This window comes from Leptinotarsa decemlineata, unplaced genomic scaffold (genome assembly GCF_025532065.1).
Source record: "Leptinotarsa decemlineata unplaced genomic scaffold, Ldec_3_MD MMD2_tig00000010_RagTag_RagTag, whole genome shotgun sequence".
In the NCBI taxonomy this organism is placed as follows: Eukaryota; Metazoa; Arthropoda; class Insecta; order Coleoptera; family Chrysomelidae; genus Leptinotarsa; species Leptinotarsa decemlineata.
The window spans coordinates 7773755-7797725 of NW_027412538.1; the positions used below are offsets into that span (position 1 = coordinate 7773755).

General features: G+C 33.1%; 3 protein-coding genes and 1 long non-coding RNA gene across 5 annotated transcripts in view; 3 read left to right on the plus strand and 1 right to left on the minus strand.

The window, feature by feature from the left end:
- Positions 1 to 13: 13 nt before the first annotated feature.
- On the plus strand, positions 14 to 1864 carry LOC141480814 (uncharacterized). The gene is made up of 4 exons (XM_074171340.1): positions 14 to 565; positions 760 to 813; positions 900 to 1004; positions 1112 to 1864. The coding sequence occupies exons 1-4, from the start codon at positions 295 to 297 to the stop codon at positions 1210 to 1212; spliced, it is 531 nt and encodes a 176-aa protein (XP_074027441.1). The 5' UTR covers positions 14 to 294; the 3' UTR covers positions 1213 to 1864.
- Positions 1865 to 2897: 1033 nt separating this feature from the next.
- On the plus strand, positions 2898 to 3460 carry LOC111510857 (uncharacterized). Its single transcript, XR_002722836.2, has 2 exons — positions 2898 to 3197; positions 3326 to 3460. It is a non-coding gene; the product is annotated as an uncharacterized lncRNA (long non-coding RNA).
- A 443-nt stretch (positions 3461 to 3903) lies between these two features.
- The window catches only part of gw (trinucleotide repeat containing adaptor protein gawky), a 53898-nt gene continuing 33830 nt past the window's right edge, over positions 3904 to 23971 (minus strand). For both annotated transcript variants that reach the window (XM_023166810.2, XM_023166809.2), the window contains exons 13-16: positions 16585 to 16802; positions 15218 to 15464; positions 13503 to 13622; positions 3904 to 13415 (exon numbers count right to left, since the gene is read on the minus strand). In XM_023166810.2, coding sequence (XP_023022578.2) covers positions 13107 to 13415; positions 13503 to 13622; positions 15218 to 15464; positions 16585 to 16802 — 894 coding nt within the window. In that variant the 3' untranslated portion in view covers positions 3904 to 13106. The remainder of the gene's footprint in view (positions 13416 to 13502; positions 13623 to 15217; positions 15465 to 16584; positions 16803 to 23971) is intronic.
- Positions 17319 to 21816, plus strand: LOC141480813 (uncharacterized). The gene is made up of 2 exons (XM_074171339.1): positions 17319 to 17804; positions 17890 to 21816. The coding sequence occupies exon 2, from the start codon at positions 19418 to 19420 to the stop codon at positions 21032 to 21034; it is 1617 nt and encodes a 538-aa protein (XP_074027440.1). The 5' UTR covers positions 17319 to 17804; positions 17890 to 19417; the 3' UTR covers positions 21035 to 21816.

Below are 23971 nucleotides of genomic sequence, written 5' to 3' on the forward strand. Positions count from 1 at the left end.
CAAAACAGCCACACATAGAAATGTAAGTTAAATGGCAACACTTGGTTATATGTTACGCGGCTGCCAAACCAGGGATGGCGACACTATCGGGGTTTTCTCCAGTTTTCTGTAATGAATCACGTGCCTTCTGCGCGCGCATGATTCAAATTACTGTTTACAGAAGAAGAATGAACTTAAATTAGGTAGGACGTCCGTTGTTGTGTTAATAATGTATAAATATGGTTTGGGACTGTTTTCCTTTTGAAATTGTGTTTTTGCTTGTGTACTGTCAGTTTCATATTTTTATTTATCGTAATGAGTACTTCCGAACATAAACGATATCGAAAAAAGTGCTGCGTTCCTTCTTGTGAGGATAGGAAGAGTAGTCAACATCGGTTTCCCAAAGATGACCCCGCTGTTTTCGATGTTTGGCTCAAGAATATAAACAATAAAGAACTCTTCAATGTACCCCATGAGACAATTTATTGTAACTCACGAGTTTGTGATAGACATTTCGCTGTTGAAGATAAAATTACTAGCAGAAGAGGTTTAAAACGACATGCTGTACCTGTTTTATTTCTTCCTGGTAAGTAAGCATAATCCTTACTCCTTTCGATATCTTGCAATTCTAGTTTATATATCTTATTCATCATATTCTCATTATTAAACAACAATTTGATTAACCACTTATCGAGTGCACCATAAGTATTGCTATATGAATTTGCAGAATAATAGAGATGTCATCATGTGGTTGAATAATAGTGTTCTATATGTTTTCAGAAACTATCGAAGAACCAAGAGGTATGGCAAGAATGAGTAGGTCTTCTGTGGCAGGTAAGAATTATTGTAAAACTGTAGTTCCAAAATATATGTAGTTTATAGAAAAAAATCCATACAAATGCTGCAATTTCATTTTATAGGCCAAGAACAATATGAGGACATGTGTCAGCCCTCCACTTCCATACCTGAGCAAGAAATTTGTTTTGGTACACCTTCCAGAAATGAAATTATCAGTGTTACCCAAGGTATGAATAGAAAAATCTTGGAATGTTCATCATACACACCAATTTGTTAATTTTACACAATATATGAAAGAAAGAAAGAGAAATTATATATTCATGTAATTTTTCAGGTCATGGAAGCTGTGATAATAGCTATATAACCAGCCATCAACTTCCACTTTTGAGCAAGAGCAAGAAAGTCATTTCCGGACACCAACAAGGAATAGAATAAGCGTTTGTGTAATTTTATAAATATTTCACAAATTTTGAGGAAAATAATACTGGAGCAACTATCCTTTAACCTAGTCAACTGTCCAGATCATTCTGACAATGATTCAAAACTGTGTCATCTGATGTTAGATGCTGTTTGTATTTTTGGTGTAGAAAAGTCAATTTGGTTACTAGGGGAGGAGATAAAAAATTCATTAGGTTTTTGAACACCCAGACAAACAGCGATTTCATTGATCCAATTATATTGTCTGCTCATGAAAAATTTTTGAAGAAAAAGAATCGTTTATTGAGAAAACATTAGTGTAAGTTGAGGTTTACGTATTTCCAATAAATTTTGAACTGAGTTCATATAGTTTCATTACCACATTTACACAAATTTAACTGAAAATAAATATGGTTGATCATAATTTGAGGTAATTCAGTTCACATATTTATTGTTGCTTCACTTGTTGATATTTTTGATTGGTCAAGGTTTTTCCCAGATGATTTCTGTGGAATCAAAACCTGACCGGTAGTGAAGCAACAATAACAATAAATGATGAGATTGGAACCTGTGGTGTAACAGTTGAAACTTTTCCTAGAGATCAATCTCCCTAACACCAAACTGATATTTTTGCACTCGACGCGCGTTTTGCTATCAAGGTTAGCATCTTCAGGAGAAGAAAATTGATACTGTATCAATTTTCTTCTTCTGAAGATGCTAACCTTGTTAGCGAAACGCGCGTCGAGTGCAAAACTATCAGTTTGGTGCTAGGGTAATTGATCTCTAGGAAAAGTTTCAACAAAAAAGTAAAATGCGAACAGCCACTATTTGAATTTCGCGCTATATCTCTTAGGTTCGGCTGCCAAACACTGGAGGCGCTGAGAAAAGTGGTTCTGTCGTCAACATTGCCGTTACCGTTCTATGTGTGGCTGTTTTGTGGAAATAATAAGTCTGAACCTGTATATTTTACTCATCTGTGATCTGTGCCACATTCTGTGCCTCTGTACCAGGGCACAGAATACCTAACAGAAGGGACACTCAGCACGGAACAGCTACCATTAATTTTCTGAAAATATCGAGAATACTGTCAACATAAAAGTTTCGTTGAGTAGTTAGTGAACTTGAACATGATGTAATTAAGCTAGCTTAGTTTAAATTATTAAAATGTTGGTCTCGACTGAAATCAAATCACATTTCTCATGAGTTTCGAATAATTCACCATTTACTGCTAAAAAAAAAAACACCTCGACCACAGAATGTAGGTCACAGATATTTGACCCCTCAACATCAAAGTGCCTCCAGATGAGTATCTCTTCTGTATGGTATTCTGTGACCAAGGTTCGTTTATGGAGTATGTTCGGTTTTAAAAATCTAAAGCCGAGCGAGCAGTTTCAGATTTGATACAACGTGATCACAGAGTCAACGGATCCATACATATTTAAGAAACGTTCGATTCTATCTGAATGACAAGTTGACATTTGTGGTATTATTTGTTATCACAAAACTCTAAAATATGATCCATGGAGTCTTTCTTCTACTATAGCACTATAAGCATATTCACGTTAAGAAGAGAATGACGTCATTTTTTGGTAATTTTGTATATCCAATATAATAACGTTAAAATTCCCAATGAAATGCGTTTCATAGCGATGAAATTAGTAAAATATCATTTCAGACGTTGCCGAATCGAAAAAAAACTTGAAAACTGTCAGTCTTTCTTTTCAGAACTAATAATTTCTTTTGATAAGACCTGCGTATATTCAATATGTTCAAAGCATTGTCGAAACAGTCTCAACAAATTTGTATTTCAAATAACTAAGTTAATAGTTAGGGTAATAGCAATAAAACAAATAAACAGTACAAAAAAAATTGAGAGTTCGAAAATGCACATGTTAGTAACGCCGTAACTTGTCATCTTGTGAAGTTAATTTAAAAATACTGATATGATTGCTACTTACCTTGGTACTTTGTCTCGTTCAAAAGTTGGGAGAAGTGAAGACTATGTACGTCCGCACATATGCACTGTATATATTTCACATATATCAAAGTTTCATTATAGAAATTAAGTTTATAATACCCTTTTTTAATTATGGCTTCCTGAATTTTATGTAGTTGTTTATATTTATTTCAGATGGTATGCGGAAATATTGATTTTGCTTTCGTTAATCAAGGAATATTATATCTGGGAAACCTTGATGGATGTGGACTCTAGTGTCAGGTCAGCTAACGTTCCTCCTGTTTCTTGAATAAAGTGCCGTAAAATTTCGATCAGCTGCTTTTCATTCAAATTCTGCAGGAACATCTTAACTATTTTGAAAAAATCGGGGTCACCAATTATGAAATTAATTCTTGCTTTGAACAACTCAAAGAATTTTTAATAAAAATGTTAGTTTTTTGAAAAAATCAATTTTAACAATCCGATAACGACGACCTAATGGTATCTCGTTTTTATAATAAAACATAGTGACAGGTATAGGAACATATATACAGAAGCCAGAATGGTCACCACACTAGACAACTTGCTTTCATTCAAGTAATCATTTTACATCTCAAAGTTCGCGAGACCCGAATTCAACAGTCCAGTATATATTGTGGAGTTATTGATTGTTAGGTGTCGTTGAAATTTTTTTTGTCAAAAGCGGTTGTTATTTGGAATGAATCTACTAAGGAAACCTATCTATAAAACAAAAATTATTAATAACAGCCCAATACATTTAAGACAACCTTTATTACTGAATGCATACTGGTCATTTGGGTTACAAGTACAGAGCATAACAACTTCAGTTATTTAAAAAGCACTTACATAAACTAACTTATTCTAGGTGATCATCCGCACAGCACGAGACTATAGATATTCAGTTATTGTATCCACATTTCTAAGAAATATACTGTGATATATCTATCTGAAATTGTACACAAATTTTTTTCAGACAAAGGAAAATCAGACTTATGTGAACATGACATAATCTAACACAAAAAACACAGCATCAATGTTTATAATGTATGAATGAGCTGGACTTTATTTTTCATTAGACTTTTCAGTAGATTTAAATTTGATATTCATAATTTCAGAGTAACATTTTGTAGTATTTTGCCAATTTTCACCTACAATTTCTTTATAAGAATTCATGATTCGACAGTTGAGCCACAAATCGCCCCTAATATTGCTATAAAATTTTTCAGAGTTTAAATAAACCGTTGATCAAGCTAAAACGAAATAACTTACAATATTCATTTATCGCTAGTGCAGATGGATCATAAATTCCCTTTTCCAAAATTACACCATTATTTAATTTCTTCTTACACTTATTGAAGTCTTATATTTTAAATATCGATGAAATATATTATTACACATTATTTGAAAAAATGTAGTACATGTCAAGATAGGATTCACTGAATTCTCTCAAATCTGATATATCCGTAATGTAGCGGCCTGGTCCCTGAGTTTCCTTTCTCAAAATTGATAGTTACAGTGGAATCCTGGGATTCACACAAAGAAATTCAGATAAGACCCAGCTGATATGAAAAATAAGAATTGAATGATTCAGATTACAAGCATTCAGACATTTAGAAAACTTAAGAAAAATTGTCAATAATTCTTCAACTTCCATTTTGACGATTCAAAAGTAACTTCAATCTATTTACGAAAATAAAGTGAAATGGAAATTATATAATGATCTACATTTATCAATTATACAGAGTGAATGATTTACATCATTTCGAGATGAAACATGAGTCGAAAGTTAAAATTTTCAGTTAAGAAATACTAGACTGAAACTGGAAGCAAAAAGTGAATGATATATTTCATTTGACCTATTTTAAAATTCCATTATAGAATTGCAAGTTACAAATTCAGAAAGCATGGGAAAATATTACATTGATAATGGAATAGAACAAAAGGCAGGGGTTTCTATACAATGAATTTGTTGAAAGAAAAACCCAAAATAAATTATTTGTTTTAGTGAAAAATATTACAAATTTTAGAATTGAAGCAGCTTCAGTAATCCAGTCAAGCTTCCTTAAGGTAACTTTCCGAAACATCTTGAAAATAAATACACTCTGTATATTTGAAGAGATTTATGAAAAAAATAGGGAGCAAACAGAAACATTATGTTCTTCGAGTATAGTTGAAATGAATAAGTTCCTCTGGAACTTTTCTGCAGTTCTTATCAATACTGATAAACTAGCTTGGAAAAATTACGTAAGTTGTTAAAAACAATAATTAAGGCAAATCTGGAACAATATTTTCTATCCATTTCATTTATTTTCGTGAAAATCAGACAAGTAACACTAGAATTATCGAATGTTTCTATAACTATTTTCAACAAATCCATATACAATAAATAATAAAACCCGCCAACAAAGATAATAACATCAGACACAGTTGGACTAGAACAAGACAGGAGGGAACTTATATAGGCCATTGTCAAACAGTATTTCATAAATGAAATTGTATTTCGAATAAATATCATCAATAAAATGTAAAATGTGATGTAAGTTCATTAATATAAGCAATGAAGAGGTTGATACAAATGTAAATAATATTCAGTAATAATTTATTTCAAATGATTATCAAATTATTCAATTCTCAAACACTTTAGACCAAATTAAGAAATGTTTAAATGATATTGAAGAAAAATTGATCTGCCATGTAACACGAACTTTGGATCCAGTTTTTTTTTTTTAAGATAAATACTAGCTAATCTTACAACATATTTTCTAACCTATTTAGTCTTTAGAAATATGATATACCTATTTAGATATACTATATGAAATCATAACAATTGTACAAATTCAGCCAATATACACACCATTATAAATATATTGCATTATATATTAATATACACAGCATTTAAGCGTATATGATTTACGAATCTGTGTCCGTAAATCAATATGAGCAAAAGTTTTTTAAGCAAAAATTTTGGCACATTTTGGAAATTAAAACCCAAATTGGCTTGGAACCTCATTTCTTATTTCATGGGCATATGCATATAAAATAAATTACAGCACCATTCTTATGGACCATGTATGTTTATCATATCATTTTCAGTTTTAGTTAATTTTAATGATGATTTTCTTAGAAGATAGTAACGACAAGTTGATTTTAGCCGAAAACATTTTAAAGAATGTTTATAGTACAAATTAACTGTAAGTTTCCACACCGTACGCAATTAATTTGATTCATTATGGAATGCTGAATTCTGTTGAATTATATTCTATTTGGAACTATTCTGAAACATTTTATTGTTAAAAAAATGAATTTGACACCAATATATATATATATATATATATATATATATATATATATATATATATATATATATATATATAATTTGAGACCTTTTGAAACCATTTTCAGATGGGTAATTTGAAAAAGTCATTACTACTAGATCAATCAGTTATAATTCTTACACAAATTTCCAATTAATCTTTCTATCTAGATTCGAGTTGTATTTTTTCAATTTAAGAATTTAAACCTACATAATCCTGGATTATATGAGACATACACTATCTTTTTACAATTGGCAGTTCCCAGCTAGCTGTAATCTCATATGCGAGATCTAAATATCGATATCTCTACACATTAACCCTACCAACCCACCGTACGTATCAAAACATACCCACCTGGGAAAAATTAATTTGTTTTCTACCGAGTATAATACACACTTTATAACGATAAATTCAATTTCAAAAATTCACAAAGTCATCATTCCTCTAAGACTATAGGGGGTCACCTACTTTACTAATTGGCCAGTTTACACATAGTGAGGTAAAGTCTAGTTTGATAGAATAACTTTCAATTCGCCTAAAATTTAAAACCCTGTCTTAAAGTCAGGCCCTGGAGATTATGAATTGCACATTAATAGGCACTTATGTAATTTGTTCTATCTACTATTATACATACATACATCGAGACATACAAGACAAACCACACATTCTTAAGCAGTGCAAATTATTTTTAAATCACAGCACATTATTATAACTTATTTGGACTTTTCTAGTGTTTTTTTTTTCGTGCTCATCTCAAACCAAAACTGTAGTGGGAAATTTTGAAATAATGTAAAAAGCAAAGGAAACATTCATTTGAAAGCTATGAACTTCTACAAGCCCTTTTTTAGAAAATTTTGAGGGACTTTTTTCAAATCAAGTCTCGGTGGTAGTTCCTAAATGATTTAAATGGAAAGCGAGTATGACACTTTATGTCTTTGGTATTCAATAAATTATGTTGAAAGACAAAGTTCATACGTGGTTTCATTCAATGGAAGTATCTTTAGATCAGTTGAAAGATTTCATCAGTGATTATCACAAAACAGAATTTTTTGCGCTGGTAGGTCCACCATTTTTTTTTCAAACGCACATTTTATGCAAATTGTCATTGTACACAACATTTAAATCACCTCAGTGTTTGAAATGAGAGTGGTTTTTGAAAAATTATTTACATAAATATAAGTAATAAAATTTTCTTATGGTTAAATTAAATTCTTATATCTAAATATGTCTTGTCTGTAATAGAGGAAAACAGTGAAATAATACTTAAAGAAAAGAAAGCATTGCACGTTGTGTATATTATATCACAACTTTTCATAATACTACTTAATGTTACTTAATGACTAAATGGTGCCACCAATTAAGTAACAATATTAAGTTAAATTGTAATGAAGACAACCATCAACCAACTATACTGACATAGATTGAACTTTTTATGGGGATTCCAAGGTTCGTGTTACAAAGCATTATTGAAGTTTTTATAAAAATATGTGGAAAATATTTATGATCGTTTAAGAATTTATTATGTTTCATTAAGGCATCTAGTCATAATTTTTTATTCTTCTGATAAACGAAGAAACTTCACATAACATAACTATTTGAATTGTTCATATTTTTTTTAGCTTAGGTCTTTATGAAATCTTCTGGAATTGCGAGACCAAGCAGATCGAATGCTTTTTTTAATATAAATCATTATTGTTGCATAACAATTTATCAAGAGGCACATTATTTGGTATTACGAAATATGGTAAACAATGTATCTATCAATCTAACAAGCATTAAACATAACTTATAATACCAAATTATTACTATGGATATTCACTTATAAGAAAAAACACGCTATCCTAACCTTGATACCCGACAGTTTAAAAAAAAGTCCATATTTCGGAAATGACTCCAGAGCTTCTCCATTGTTAAGTTACCTGTTCACAGTTCAGAATACGAGCCAATATAAAGAGGGAGGAAATGCTGATAGAAAAGAAATGAGACTGATAAATTATATAAAATTAGACTAGACTTTCAGTTGATTTGTTTTACAAACTCCTGACATAAGGAACCTCTAAAACACCACACTACTGAAGACAAAAATAAGTTTAAATGCAAGTAAAGTATAACTGATTCAGTTCAAAAAATTTCATTTGTCAAATTGAAAATAACTAGAGAGCAGATATTAAATATTAATAAGGAACTAGTTTACTTGTAATTGAATATAGGCTCATTTCTGTTCTATGAATTGGTTGTGAATGACTTACAAAATACATACAGGTTTTCAATCAAGCACTTGTCGTTTTGATAGTTACATTCATGCAATTTGGATTTCTGGGACAGATTCCTCTATTTAAGGAAGTTCAGTTATCGAGTGGGGTTTGATGAGTGGCCAGGTTCTGTCCTTTATGAAACTTCAATTATAATCCCTTAAAAAAATCAGACAAAATTGTGGCGGAGGTGATATCACTAGACGAAAATCTAATACAAATAAACATTTGAAGTCTTAGTCTCATGATTATGGAGGATCATTCTTGATATCGTCTATCTAAGAAATTTGCATTAGACATTTTTAAAATGTTAGGAAAATATGAAAATCCAGTTGATTTGTATTTCAATGTCTGGCACCATATTGTGTTTCTTAATAAAAAAGACACATGATAAATCTAACAATGAGACTTAAATTGAAGAATAAGCTCAATAAATGATCTTAAATCTACCGAACACCAATGTTATACTATTCTAAGGCAGACAATGCCAACTATGTACCATATACTTTATAATTATTCTCAATTAATATATTATTAATAAATATATACCATATAATATATAGTTCAGTGGCGAATGATTAAATATACTTGAAAACACAAGTGGCACTTAGATCACAAATACTGTAAACCTAAATCAATTACTATTATTTCAATAAGTTCTCAGTTATATTGAAAATTGGCGTCTAGGTGTCAAAAATCTTCCTAATGTAAAATATCGGTTGAATACAAAACAAATATGCGTCAAAATTGAATAATGTATATATAATTAGTAATTTTTGAAACTCAGTACAAGAAATGGAAACTGGAAGTCAAAATTTTGACCCGAATTAGTTTCCATCCGTTTGTTATATCAAATATAAACTGTATACTTTCAAATTCAACTGTGACAATTCACAGTCACGTTTAAAGAACAGATTTCATTACACATAATAAATTTTATTCATTTTCAAAATTAATATTAGTAGATTTTCAAATACAGATCATGGGCAAATAATATTTGTTGGTAGTATAATCTATGTATATATATATACTTTAAATTAAATAAATTATCAGAATTCTGAGCAACTTACATTAAATTCTTATTTTATATTTATCGAAATAAAGACTTAGAATAAATTTCAGAAGGTACACAATATCAGACAGAATATTTTTCAAGTGTTTAGTAAAGTTTAAGTTTACTCGACAGAGTAATTTTGATACTTTCACAACTCTACTTTTAAAGCACACTCCATACTTATATTTGTAATATTTGAATTAGTACGTAAATCACAATGGCAGTCTCACTCCTTGCCAGTGACCAACCAGCAAATCATTACTAGTATTCACCGATTGGAAGTGGTTGCTGAGCCCAAGGAATACTACTTCTGGCAGTTGCAATTAGTTATTGGCTTCATTACCAGTTTTGTTTCAATAATGAACCGAACATGGTGTTATACAAAGAAATGCGTTACTACAATTTTTGTTTTGTCAAATATACAAGTTTTCAAAAATATCCAAACCACAAGTAACTTGTTTTCGCTATTACGGAAGAGTGACTTATATGGCAAAGAGATCCTTCAAGCGAATTATACTTGATATTCATGAATTCTGCCTTGCAAAAAGAAAAGTAATATGTGAGGTTCATACTGCCATTTGGCGAAAGTTTTCGCATTCAGTGGTTGTCAATATTATAACACACAACATAAAACAATATACCCCTAATACCAAACGACCTAAAAAACCATTTTTATAGTGACATCTAATGACTAACCACATACTATTACTAGAAAATTCAAATTGGTATTGAAATACTCAATTTGTAAATTTTGAAGCATTTAAAATTACGTTAATATTTATTAAATATTACAGCATCAACCTAGATTCCTGAAGCAGTCTAGCTTTTTGCACCGTTATTCAATTTTTGAAATTTTTCAACTTGTACTGCAAAATCCGATAGCAAGAAAATTATTGTAACTTTCATTGATGCTTACATTCATCTTCATATACAACAAATGACATTTCAAAATCCTTAACAACGAGAGCTCCTTAGCATATTTTTCATTTAAAAACTAAAAAGCCACTTAAGAGTCACAGCACAGTTGTGTACTTAAATCTTGATCAATATGTAGAACCCATGACATTTCCTCAAAGATGCCATTTTCCGATACAGACAAATAAAGCTCATCGTAAACGTCAAATAATTCTGAGAATATGGAACTGTGAAATAACTGAATTATATGGAGGCATCTTTGATGAAAAAAAATCAATATGCCTGTTGAACATTTTTGAACGCATTGTCATTTAATAATAGATAAAATTTTAAGATCTTTCAACTTCAGTCTTCTCTCAACACTATAAGAGTTATAAAAAAGTAAAAAAACAAATGGAAAAATAAATGAAGACTAGAATAATCTGATAAGGAAAGCAAATTAAATCCCTTAAAAGCTGCCGAATCAATCCTCCCTCTTGATCAATTGGTGAATTGAATAGTCTAACACAGCAATGGTACCATCAGAGACAGAAACTACTTTAGATGTTCTTTCACGGAATAATTCACTAAATAAAGTACCATTTATATAAATATCGAGATGCTTGTACTTGTAATAATACCATTACAGTGAAATAGTTTTACTTAAGCTAAGATTTTCCATTTGTAATTAGGTAAAAACAATGCTCACAGACACATTGAAACAAACCGATCTTTTCCACGCTTAAAGTTAGCAGGAAAATCGACACCCTATGAACACCATGATAAAATAAATAGTGTGATTGTACATCCTACCAGGGTTCTATTTTCTGTAAGTCCTTAGAACATTAATCACAGATTATATATTAATAACCATTCAAAAAAGTAAAATGTGTTTATATACAGAGACATCCATAAAGTCCTCACAATTTTTCAAATTGTTTATTGGTAATTTCAGAAAAAAAGTCAAAATTCCAAAATTTAAATACAACTGTACAATTCTAACAGAATTAGATTAGAGAATATCATTTTTCTGTGAGGTCATACTTCAGACTTTATAGGTGACACAGTATGGTATGTATTTGGATATTTTCTTATTTTTTTAGAGAATTTGTAGAGCACTTATTGATAATACATTGAACAAATTTCACTGAAAATGATTTGTTTGGCAAACATTCAACTTATGTTTATTGTGCAAAAACTTTCTTTGATATTACGATGTGAATTGACAATAACTAATTATATTGTCACGAAGAGTAATCCTATATGAAATTATAGAGGTTTTCAATTATATGCCATAATGAAAACATTCTGATTTGTGCTCTACAGTTCCTTTTATTACAACTCATTTGAATGATTTTGGAAAGTTGATTGATTATAAACTATTACTCCTAACACAGTTATTACTAGAATTAATTGAGAATACTTCATACATCGTGCAGTCTAAGAACTGATTGTGTGGTGTTATTGTGGCGGTATTCCAGTTAATTTGTGAATCCGCAATTCATTTGATATTTTTACCAACGAAAAGTGATTATTATATGTGTAATTTATTTATACATGATATATAAGGAATCAGAGATCACAGGTTAAGTGGGTTTAACAAAATTATTGTCCTTATCACATACATCCAGAAGAAAAAACATTTTATTCAATATAAGAAGAAGCACAGTATGGATATATGTGATAAAAGGACATACCACACTGGAGAAATACATAAAACTTATGTAGGTACATTAAATCATTAAAATAACATATATACATTAATTGTTAGTGAAAATATCTTATAGGAGAGAACATATTACAATCCTAAAAATAGTGAACTGATGAGTTTGGTCACGTATTATATATATATATATATATATATATATATATATATATATATATATATATATAAATCTTGCTGATTGAGACTAGTCAGTTACCGTATGAATGTCACATTGAGTGCGTTATGAAATTGAGCGTGATATTAATGGAAACCATAAACGCTCCACAGTCCATACATTTTTGGAATAACAAATATGTTGAAATGTAAAAATTCTATATCAAGAATGCCATAGTCTCTTATTTGATTTGTGTTTTAATAGATCCACAAACATACACCAATAAATAGTAATTTCAATAAGAAAAGTTGAAATGTAATAAATGAAAATAATTATTGTGTACATTTGTTGAAACCTTACATATAATAACTGAAAATAAACAAAAACTTATTCCAAAAACAACAACTATTGTATCACCATAAAAATTAAAATATAGAAATAAATTTACAAACAACAATAAAAAGAGTGTTAAATAATACAATAAATATCATCAAAATTTCATAGGCAATCATTCATTTAATTAATATTCATAAAAACATTAAAAAAGATGTAATAAAACTTTCATCATATCCTGATGATATCCATATGATAAACTATAATGGCAAATTTTCTATTCATTTTTTACATGGACTCACCACCCAATAAGTCATTAGGAAGATATGAATTTAGACTAGACGGAGTTCCTCTAGCAGGGTCAGTATTGTCTAATGGTGGAGCTGCCCACAAACTAGCCGTAGAAGGATTATTCGGCCAACCAGTACTCCATGTGTCGGCACCAGCTGTTGGTTTGCTGGAACTCCTCCAAGCACCAGAAGTTCCACTTTGTTGACTAGCAACTTGCTGCAACAAAGTATTGGCATCCCAATCTGTTGGGTTTTCAGCTAATATTGTGGTGTTGCCCAAAACACAGTTGTTCAAAGTAGTCTGCGCCTGAAAAAATATGAAATCGTTATAGGCTAAGAATAACTGACAATCGAATATAAAAAATAAGATTGATGAAAATGATTGTCAATTTACCTTGATAGCTTCCTCACGAGATGAGTATTTGGCAAGAGCAAAACCTTGATGCAAATAGAGATGAAAACTTAACAGTGGTCCATGTTGCAAGCATAGTGTGCGTAATGTAGAACCATCAATCTGAAAGGAACGAATAATTCAAATAAATAATTCTTTATACTTGAGAATTATGCATATTGTGAAATGAAAAACAACAAAAAGTCTTACCAGAATCACCAATACCTTACTAACATAGAATATTAATTCTATTAACAGAGCTGCCTTGACGTAAAAAATAATCTAATAAATAATAAGTTGAAAAGATTAGATTAATTCAAGTCTGTAGACCGTATCAAAAAAAGATACACAAGTATAAAAAAATGAAATCTCAAAACATTCATCTCTCCCAACGTACCTACACTGTAGGTTCTGGTTAATACATACCGGAAAACAACTACTTTCCCCGGCTACCTCGGCGAACATTGAATTCCAACAGAAATTCATGTGAGATACCTCACAGAGGTTAGTCTTGCAAATTTTTCTTGTTCATCCATGCTAAAATCAATCAAGTAGATCACCTACAGACTGGCTTCAAAGTATTACCTCTCGTGGTAATAGGCAAAGATAGATGATCAAATAACTTTTTATCTATCTATCTAAGACTGCTTCATGGTCCGATATAACTGAATTGACTATTTCACAATTCAATCTACGATTTGAACAGATGAAATCTTTTTATTTTGCTGATACTCTTTCTAACATTTCTAACGGTTGAAAAGTTTTCTCACTGTTCGACAAATAGTGCACGTGAAATGGTGTAGAATAATATTTTATTGTAGATAACGAAGACGGTACATAATAAAAACCAGTTATACAGATGAATTACGGAAATATTTCAAGAAGACAATGTTACATACAGGTAAAAAGATATGTGGGTGTAAAGAAAACAACTTGGTGGATAGAGGAAATTGAAAATAGAAAACAACAAGAAAGAAAGACTTGAAAATCAATAAAGAAAGAAACATATGTCCCTGAATATATTACTAGAAACAACAAGTAGTATGAAAAAGTAGAAGAATTTATATATCTATGAGAAATATTTACAAAGAATCTAAAGGAAGACAGTTCAATAGAATACAAAATGGACAATTACGAAAGTAACTGATGGCAAAAGACTTAGGTGAATAAAAAAATAGGATATACCAGAGAGTCGTTAGACCAGCAACAACTTATAGTGGAGAGATATGTACCTTTGAAGTTAGTGGACAGAAAATGTGAATCAAGAGAAACAATTATAATTTGGAATGAGCTTAAGGACTTACTTGCCTTTTATGTCAAATACGGTATAGTAGAAAATATGATAAAATTAATATGATACAAAGATTCATTTCATTTTGTTGGGTATTAAAACTAGTTGTCGATGCCGACGACAAAAAAGATTTACCATTAATAATAGATATAGTAGAAGTTAAGCAACAAATTTATAAGTCTAGTTTATTACGAATAATACCTCGAAATTTATAAATAAGAGCATAAAATAGACTAAAGGAGTATTCATGCAGCCAGTCTTAGGTCGTAAAAAATCGTAGGCAGTTTTTCAATAATTTTTTGTTGAAATATTCTTGCACGAGTATAGACATTACCTATTAGATTCTCAAGACTTACAATTTGCGAATAATAAAATATCAAGTGGTTTGATATTTGTTATGTATGAATATTTCAATTGGACAACTAACCTGTGCCGTTAAATTTCTCAGTAGTAGCCATTGGGATGATCCTCCCCAGTTTCCTGAACTTCTTTGACTTCCACCCCATGGTACAGTATTGCCTGACCAGCCATTCACAAGGCTTCCACCTTTAGTTGAGAGACCAGGAGGAGGACCTCTAGACGATTTTGGCGCAGCCCAGAGTTCAGAGGTAACGGCTGTGGTAGGATTCAAATCCACTAAACCTCCCTTGGATACAGGAAGTTTACTTTGGGAACTGAAAATGAATTGCAATGCATAACCGCCGAGTGAATAAATAATTTTTCAATACAAAAAAAGACATTTAAAGAATAAGACTATCGTAATACAAGTGGAATGAGATCCCCAACTAACAAATAAGAGACCTGAGTTATCAAAATAAAAATTAATGGTAGTTGAATAAAAGTTGGTAATGAAACAAGAATTTTTCAACTGATCTATGACATGTGAAAAGAAAGTGGATTACAGTAGACTTTGGAAATTATATAGACTTTTCTCAAAATAGATCACTAGGGGTCACAGAAATCCGCAGAAAACTTGCCTGTTGTAATAAGCAACTAAAAGGGAGGCGGCTTAACCCACGCCAAAAGATGAATAGTACCTGAGCCTTATCAGGTGTCACTAATTGGACCTCTGGGATATCGGGCAACCTCTCAGAGTATTTAGTCCTGCATCTAGGCAGGGAGCTTCTTACATGTGGACAACCCTTTGCCCCATGCTAAAAATGACACGTTGAAAGGTAAGACCTCGTTAATCCTTAGCTCGCACCAGTTTACACTTTTGAGGGTTGTCATTCGTAGCGACAACTGGTTAGGTTAGGTTATATAGGTTCTATATTGTTCTCATACAAGAACCCTGGATCTGCAGAAGAAAGTTCATGTGTTTGAGAGAAATCCTGAGGAAGTTGTAATAGAACTTCAGCAGAGATCCCAAAAACAAGTATAATTATTTGAAAAAGATTAAATATATTTCCACTGAGTAACTTGTGTACATCAAAGATGAATACATTTCTATTCCATTCTAACGTACTATGTATGCCCTGCCGTCTCAATAGGGCGTCAACTCGAATGAAGCTTAATAAGATAATCTCGGGAAATAATAACCTTCCACGGATTGTCAGAAATAAAGATTCCGATCACCACACTGTTAACAAGAAAATGTGTGACGCTCATAGCAAAAACGAAAGCTGTCCTATTTAGGATATAGAGGAGAGCATGTCATGTGAATGCTGAATAGCAGTTCTTATTGAATATCTATATAAAGATAATTTATGTTAAGAAAATCAAATGTGAACATTGTAAAAAGATTTGCCGTTTTCAACACTAAAAGTAAATCGACAAGGTTGAACAAACACTCACCTGGCGAAAGCATTCGAAGAGGATGAGGCAGATGGATTGAAGCTCCATGTTGACGAGCTGAGACTCAAAGATTGAATACTATCAGTGACTGGAGGGCTTTTAACAGGATTCATGCTGAACAACTCGTTATCTTTTATCGTTGCAATTGACAATGGTGAACGCACCACCGAACCAGGGGTGATACTGGGATCATCTTCAATTGATTTTATTTGATTTCCCTATAAAAAATCAAACGGTTTCCAAAATGATAAGGTTAAAGAAAAACAGTGAGTGAATGATAGAATAGGTGAAAAAATATTGACTTCTTTCAAGTATAAAGTACTTTCATTTAAAAAAATACAAATGTTATATTCAACTTCAGAGCCTTGTTTTCTGAGCCAATGACTGTTACATGATTTACACAAAAGATAAAACACTTTTGAAATAACTACTATTATATGATCATTGAATTAAACCAAACATTTTTTCCTATTCAGTTTGTATTCCAAACATTCATTATGGAATTGAATCAGATGTCACCCACAGGATTGTTTGCTACACAATATAGTGTATGAAATAGGTAAAATTTCATTTAAATGGAACATCATATGGAATTTTTTTGTTTTTTGTATACCGATTTTATTAACTTTACATAAATTGAAAGTTATTTAGGTTTCCATATTTTCAGGTAACTGTAGGTTTTCAAAAGATCAAGTGTAGTGCAGAACGTTCAATGCAAACCAATATATATATATATATATTGTTACGTGTTCCAAAGTTTCATAATTCAAATACAATTGTTTTGGTTCCATCATTGCTTTATGTAAAGAGAGACTTCAGAAAAATCAATACCACTTATTAAACACATACCTGCCATATGGGTTATCTATTCTAAGGGACTATTTCTTTATAAATATACTGAACTAAAAGGAAAGAAAGCAAAAAAATGAAAAAAACACATCCTACTTGATTTAGGTGGAAATATCACTTGTGCCGATGTCGTCTCGAGTTTAACTTTGTTTTGCTCTTCTCTAATTTGAGGATAAATTCTCAAGACGTAAAATTTGTGCTGAGGAAGTAATTGGTGAATGGATTTACAGTTCCTGTTGGAATCATTCCGTTGAGTTGGTTTTTTTTACTCCTCTAGCTATCGACTTAGTCGGATATTTTTTTGTGTTTACCGGCACTTTGTCTTCTGTCCTTGCGTAGGACAGCTACGTTTCAAGCCACCCTTCTTCCACGTAAGTTGAATTTTCTTATTTTTTTCTTTCTACTTCTGGATGGTCGAAAATCCTTATTATTTTTTTCATTGATGTTTTCTCCTAGGGCTTGTTCTTCCACCCCTAGATTGTTTGGGCCTACTATCCTTGACTCAAGTCATCTTTGTTACCCGGAACGAGTCCTGATGGGTAGGTGTTATCCTGCGCTCCAGACGATCATCCCTGAATAGATTGGTTCCAGTCCAGGAGATCTGACTTTTTATCCCGACTCACCACCCTGAATAGAAACATTAGGTCCACTACCTTCATATTGGACAGAAACAGATAAGTCTAGCCAATAAGACAATTATTTTGAATTCCTTATTTATTTATTTTTTTTTTAATTGTATAATAATAGAATATCATTATAATTTGTATGGGGTTGTGCTACGAAAGAGTTAGAAGAAATTGTATATGCTTATGTCGTTGATTATTCTAATGTGAGACGCAAGTGAGATCTCCCTTGAGTACTATCTCAAATGTTCATGTTCATTGATCTAAAATCAATAATAAATAAGGCGAATTCATGAGTCAGGTTCGTTTGATTCACTTGGAATTATTTATGATATCAGAACCCGCTATACAGAGAACCTACCCCCAAGCTAGGCAAAGTTTGTGTTTTAGTTTTCAGGATTATAGTTGATAAGGGGAGTCACTAGAGCACGTTAAATATTTTTCTTATTATAACTTTCAGGTAAGAACAAACCCCTGATTAGAAGAACGATATAATTTTGTTAATGGTGAATATCACCAGATATTCACCCTTCCCCCCTTATGTAATAAGATGGCGCCCAATAATTAATTCTAGCTGGTTCTTATTTTTTTTCTCATGTGTATTTATTCGAAAGTGATTTCGCCTTGTGTTCGTCGAACGATATCGCATATATTTTTTGTAAATTGTTTTTTTTTGGATTTAAAGAAGCTGTCAAGTACTGATTTATGTTTCCAGAATTGCTTAGTTGCATATATACAGGGTGGTTACACGTTACCATAAACTTATTTGTATCATTTTTTTCTCACCTACAGGGATGATCGAAAGAGTAATCAGGTATTTTTGTTGTCGTTATTGAGGAATGTTCAGACATACAGGGATTTTTAGACCAGAAATCAGGTGCTTTCGTTAGATCACCTTTATGTATTCTCTATGGTACAAGGTGTCTCAAAACTGCCCGTGGTTTTGATTTTGAATACTTAAGAGTTATCGAATCCGCAATCACTGACCTTAGTTTTTTTTTCCTTCCTTTATACAGGGGTTCTCGGAAGATTATTAAGCTGCATTACTCTTGATAATGATAAGTATTTTTAGGCATAGTAATAACGATTTTCTAGCCAGTTATTACTTCATTACATCACCCATAGGTATTTTTTTTTCATAATACAGGGTACTTCGTAAGTACCGTTACCGTTTTCATGTTTTTATTTTTGTCTTGATAAGTGTTTCAAAAGGCATTCACTGACCTTATTCGTTGACGTTTTGTCCTTTGATTGAATAGGGGTTTCAGGAAGTTATTTGGGTAGTTGTTTTTTTTTTTTTTTCGGGAAATCGGGAGATATAGTTATTTTTTTATCTGAGTAATATTAGTTTTCAGTGAAATATGGAAATCAACAGATTATTATCTGATGAACTTTCTTATGAACTATTAGTAAGAGGTGCGGTAAGTGATGGTTCTGTCGATGATAAACGAAAACGATTGAGAATATTTTTGAAGTTAGAGAAATCAGGTAATTTTTTGACCAATTCAGTAGAAGGATTAGACCCAAATAATGAAATTCAAATTTGTGAATCTAAAATTGAGGATTTGAATAGTATCGTGAAAAATTTTGACTTTAATAATACAGCGAATGAATATGCGAAAGTACGAACTCGGATTTTCCATGTAATAGGGCGGTTGAATCGGGTAATTTCGACAGATTTTACTGAATTGAAATGTCAAATGATAACCAGGGCCGCGGAACTCCTTGAGCAATTAGAAGAGTCAATAAGACAGAACAGTTTATCAGAAGTCCTGAACCCGGAAAACCAAGGTTCAATTCTAGACCAACCTAATCCTACACTCCCAGTAATAGAACCGACTTCCAACAGAGAAATGTTGTCACACTTATTAGATGCTCCTCTTATTGATTCATTGGGAGCAGGTGAAAAAAAATCTGATCCCACTGGATCACCATGTCCGGTCGAACAGTTGGTAACAGGTGTTCAGTCTAAGGTGAATATAGTGGATGTCCCCCAAGGTGAGATACAGGTTGGCCCTATTTATAAGGCAGGCCAAGCCACTCCATTCAGGGAGACGGAACACAACTTGCATTCTACTTTAGGAATTGAGCCTAGAGTTCGGCGAATGGGGTTGCAAGATCTTGCCATGCCACCCGTTGAAAGTCAGTTCAATATAACACCATATCCGGTCACGTTGGATTTTTCACGAAGTTTCATTACGATTTCGAAATGGAATGTTCGATTCAATGGACAGGGTAGCGTAACAAATTTTATTGAAAGGATTGAAGAGCTCAGTTATGCTTGCGGAATAACAGAAAAAGAGCTTCTTCATAGCGCTGTCATCCTGTTTTCAGGAACAGCATTATCGTGGTATCGTGCAATTCGAGATAGCCTTGATTCTTGGAGCAGTTTTAAAGCAAAGCTCCGCTCAACTTATTTGTCCTCTGAGTATGAAGAAGATGTTTGGGGTGATATTCGAAATCGAACTCAAGGGGCTGAAGAGAAAACTGTAATTTTTAGTGCTCAAATGAAAAATTTGTTCAGAAAGCTTTCTCAACCTCCGAGTGAAGAAATTCAGCTGAGAATTATCAGACGTAACCTCTTACCAGATATTCAGAATCAATTGGCCCTATACCCTATAGGAACAATAGATGAATTAGAAAGAGCTGCTCAAGCCATTGAAGATGTGCAATTGCGCACAATGCGCATGCGCCCACCTCCCACTAATCCCAGTATAGTTGCGGAACCTGAGCTTATGTACCAGAGGCCCCGCAGACCACAAGTTAGCGCCATTCAAGGGCATGCTTCGTCTAGTTCTGCTACAGACGCTAGTCGAGGGGTATGTTGGAATTGCAGAGAGATAGGCCATCGTAAACGAGACTGTACTAAAGCCTTCAAGAAGCATTGCTTTAGATGTGGGAAAGCAAATGTTACCTCTCGTACATGTAATGATTGTGTCCGTTCGGGAAACGCGACTCCGAACCATCCGCGGGTCTAAGGATGAGTTCGGAGAAATTCGACCCAAAATCATATAATGATAGTATAGTATGTCTTAAACCTGTTCTTGCGTATATTTTTGCACAGTGTGAAGGCGATAACCGTCCCTATTTGAATTTAACCATTTTTGGTATACGCTTCATGGGTCTTCTGGATTCAGGAGCAAATTTTAGTTTTATGAATATGAAAGGTTGGAATATTTTGAAGAATTTAGGAGTAAAATTATTACCTTCTCGCGTTGAGAATTGTACCGTTGCAAACAGTCAATCCTGTTCAGTTTTAGGCTCAGTCAGTGTTCCTATTCAATTACAAGACAAAGTTGTTGTAACAAATTTGTTGATAATTCCAAATCTTTCTCATACCTTGATTCTAGGTATAGATTTTTGGCTACAAATGGGTATAATCCCCGACTTACGGAAAAATTGTTGGTCCTTTCAGAGTTCCCCTCCAGATGTTGCTTGTGTCAATTCTTTAGTGGCTCTGGATGTACTGACAACTTCCCAACGAAAAATTCTGAAGGAGTTAACTGAGAAGTATTTTGGGTTAATGGGTAATAAGATTGGTTGTACCAATCTGATAGAACACAAAATTATTACGGAAGGGGAACCAATTAGGCTTAGACCTTATCGTTATTCACCAGCGGTACAGAAACGTATCGATGAGGAAATTGAAATCATGCTCAGAGATGATATTATTGAGCACTCCGATTCAGCGTGGTCTTCACCAGTTCTTTTGGTGCCCAAAGGTAATGATAAATGGAGATTTTGTGTAGATTATCGGGCATTGAATCGTGTCACGAAAAAAGATGCTTATCCCATTCCTTACATTGCTACGATCCTGGATAAGTTACGCAATGCAAAATACTTGAGTTCACTCGATATTCGCTCGGCATATTGGCAAGTTCCAGTAGCTTTGGATTCGAGGGATAAAACTGCCTTCACAGTACCCGGACGTGGTTTGTATCAATTTAAGAAAATGCCGTTTGGGTTGACAAACGCCCCTGCCACTTGGGAACGTCTTGTAGATCGTTTATTTGGTGCAGAAATGGAACCGTATTCATTTGTCTACTTGGATGACATTATCGTCGTTACCGAAACGTTTGAGAAACACCTTGAAGTGTTAGAGATAATATTCCAAAAACTATTATCTGCAGGATTGACACTCTCTTAAGAAAAATGTCAATTTTGCCGGAACGAGTTGAAGTACCTCGGGTATGTTGTGGATAAGTATGGGCTGCATGTGGACCCTGACAAAGTTAGTGCGATATTGAATATCAAACCTCCTACAAATACTACCGAAGTAAGGAGAATCATTGGGATGGCATCATGGTATCGCCGGTTTTTACCACAATTTTCTACAACGATTGCTCCACTTACAGCATTATTATGCAAACATAAAAAATGGCATTGGTCTGAGGATTGTGAACGATCCTTTCAGTTTATCAAAAATTCATTGGCTTCCGCCCCAGTTCTCACTTGTCCTGACTTCACCAAACCATTTATTGTTCAAACTGATGCTTCCGCTTATGGAATCGGTGCGGTTCTTTCGCAGGAGCATGATGATGGAGAACATGTGATTTGTTACATATCTCGGTCTCTTTCTAGAAGCGAAAAAAACTATTCCACCACAGAGCGAGAATTACTTGCCGTCATTTACGCATGTGAAAAGTTACGACCATATCTCGAAGGGTATAATTTTAAGGTCATTACTGACCACCATAGTTTGGTGTGGTTACATAATCTTAGAGAACCCACAGGCCGCTTGGCTCGTTGGACTCTTCGATTACAACAATTCAATTTCGAGGTTGTCCACAGAAAAGGACGAGATCATGTCGTACCCGACGTGCTAAGTCGTTCAGTCCCTGAAATTACCAGTATCGATCCTCTCTTTATCAATCAAGGTGGATCAAAGAATAGAGAAGATAGTTGGTATGATTCTCTACGAGAAAAAGTCTCAGCACATCCCTTGCATTATCCTGCTTGGCGATGTCAGAACAATTTACTTTTCAAGTATGTGAAATGTTCATATCCAAACCTGCGAGACGATAGCGAATTTTGGAAGATAGTGGTACCAAAAAGTCGGAGACTGGCCATATTGAAAGAAAATCATGACCAGATGTCCTCAGGACATGGAGGTATTTTCAAAACCTATGAGCGCATTAAAAGACGGTATTATTGGCCTAAGATGCGGTCTGATGTTGCGCGGTATGTTGGTAAATGTAAGGTTTGCTTATCAAATAAACCTGTTCTTCGTTCTTCGGCAGGCTTTTTAGGTAAGCCCCAAGAAGTTACGAAACCATGGGAAACAATAAGTGTCGATCTTTTTGGACCTTTGCCACGTTCCTCGTCAGGTTATAAATTTGTATTAGTTATAATGGATGTATTCAGCAAGTTCCCACTTTTCTTTCCGATTCGTTCAGCCACTGCTTCCGCAGTGACAAAGATAGTCGAGGAGCAAATTTTTCTTGTCTTTGGATGTCCTAGGTATTTACAGTGTGACAATGGAGTCCAGTTCCGTAGTACCTCATTCTCAAAATTGTGTGAATCCTACAGAGTGAAATTATTCTACACTCCTAATTATCACCCTCAATCAAATCCCGTCGAGAGAGTGAACGGAGTACTCAAAACCATGTTGCGTTGTTATATAATGGATAATCACAAGAACTGGGATGCCCTTCTTCCCAAAGTTGGTTGTGCCATTCGCTCTTCGACTCATGAAACCACTGGACTAACTCCATATTTTATAAATTTTTCTAGGGAGTACGTTGGTTCTGGCGACCTCCATACGTCTCCAGATTTTGCAACCAGTACCCCACAGGACTTACTGTTACGTTCACAACAGATTGTTCAGGTCTATCAGGATGTACAAAAACGAATCGCTAAGGCCCATAAGAGTTCAAAGAATCGTTACAATCTGAGGCATCGTCCAGTTAGTTATA

Excerpts from the sequence above, each read along its gene's own strand:
- LOC141480814 (XM_074171340.1), top strand. The coding sequence starts at position 295 with ATGAGTACTTCCGAACATAAACGATATCGAAAAAAGTGCTGCGTTCCT. Across the intron at positions 566-759 it reads ACCTGTTTTATTTCTTCCTG|AAACTATCGAAGAACCAAGA; the intron begins GTAAGTAAGCAT and ends ATATGTTTTCAG. Across the intron at positions 814-899 it reads GAGTAGGTCTTCTGTGGCAG|GCCAAGAACAATATGAGGAC; the intron begins GTAAGAATTATT and ends TTCATTTTATAG.
- LOC141480813 (XM_074171339.1), top strand. The coding sequence starts at position 19,418 with ATGGAAATCAACAGATTATTATCTGATGAACTTTCTTATGAACTATTA.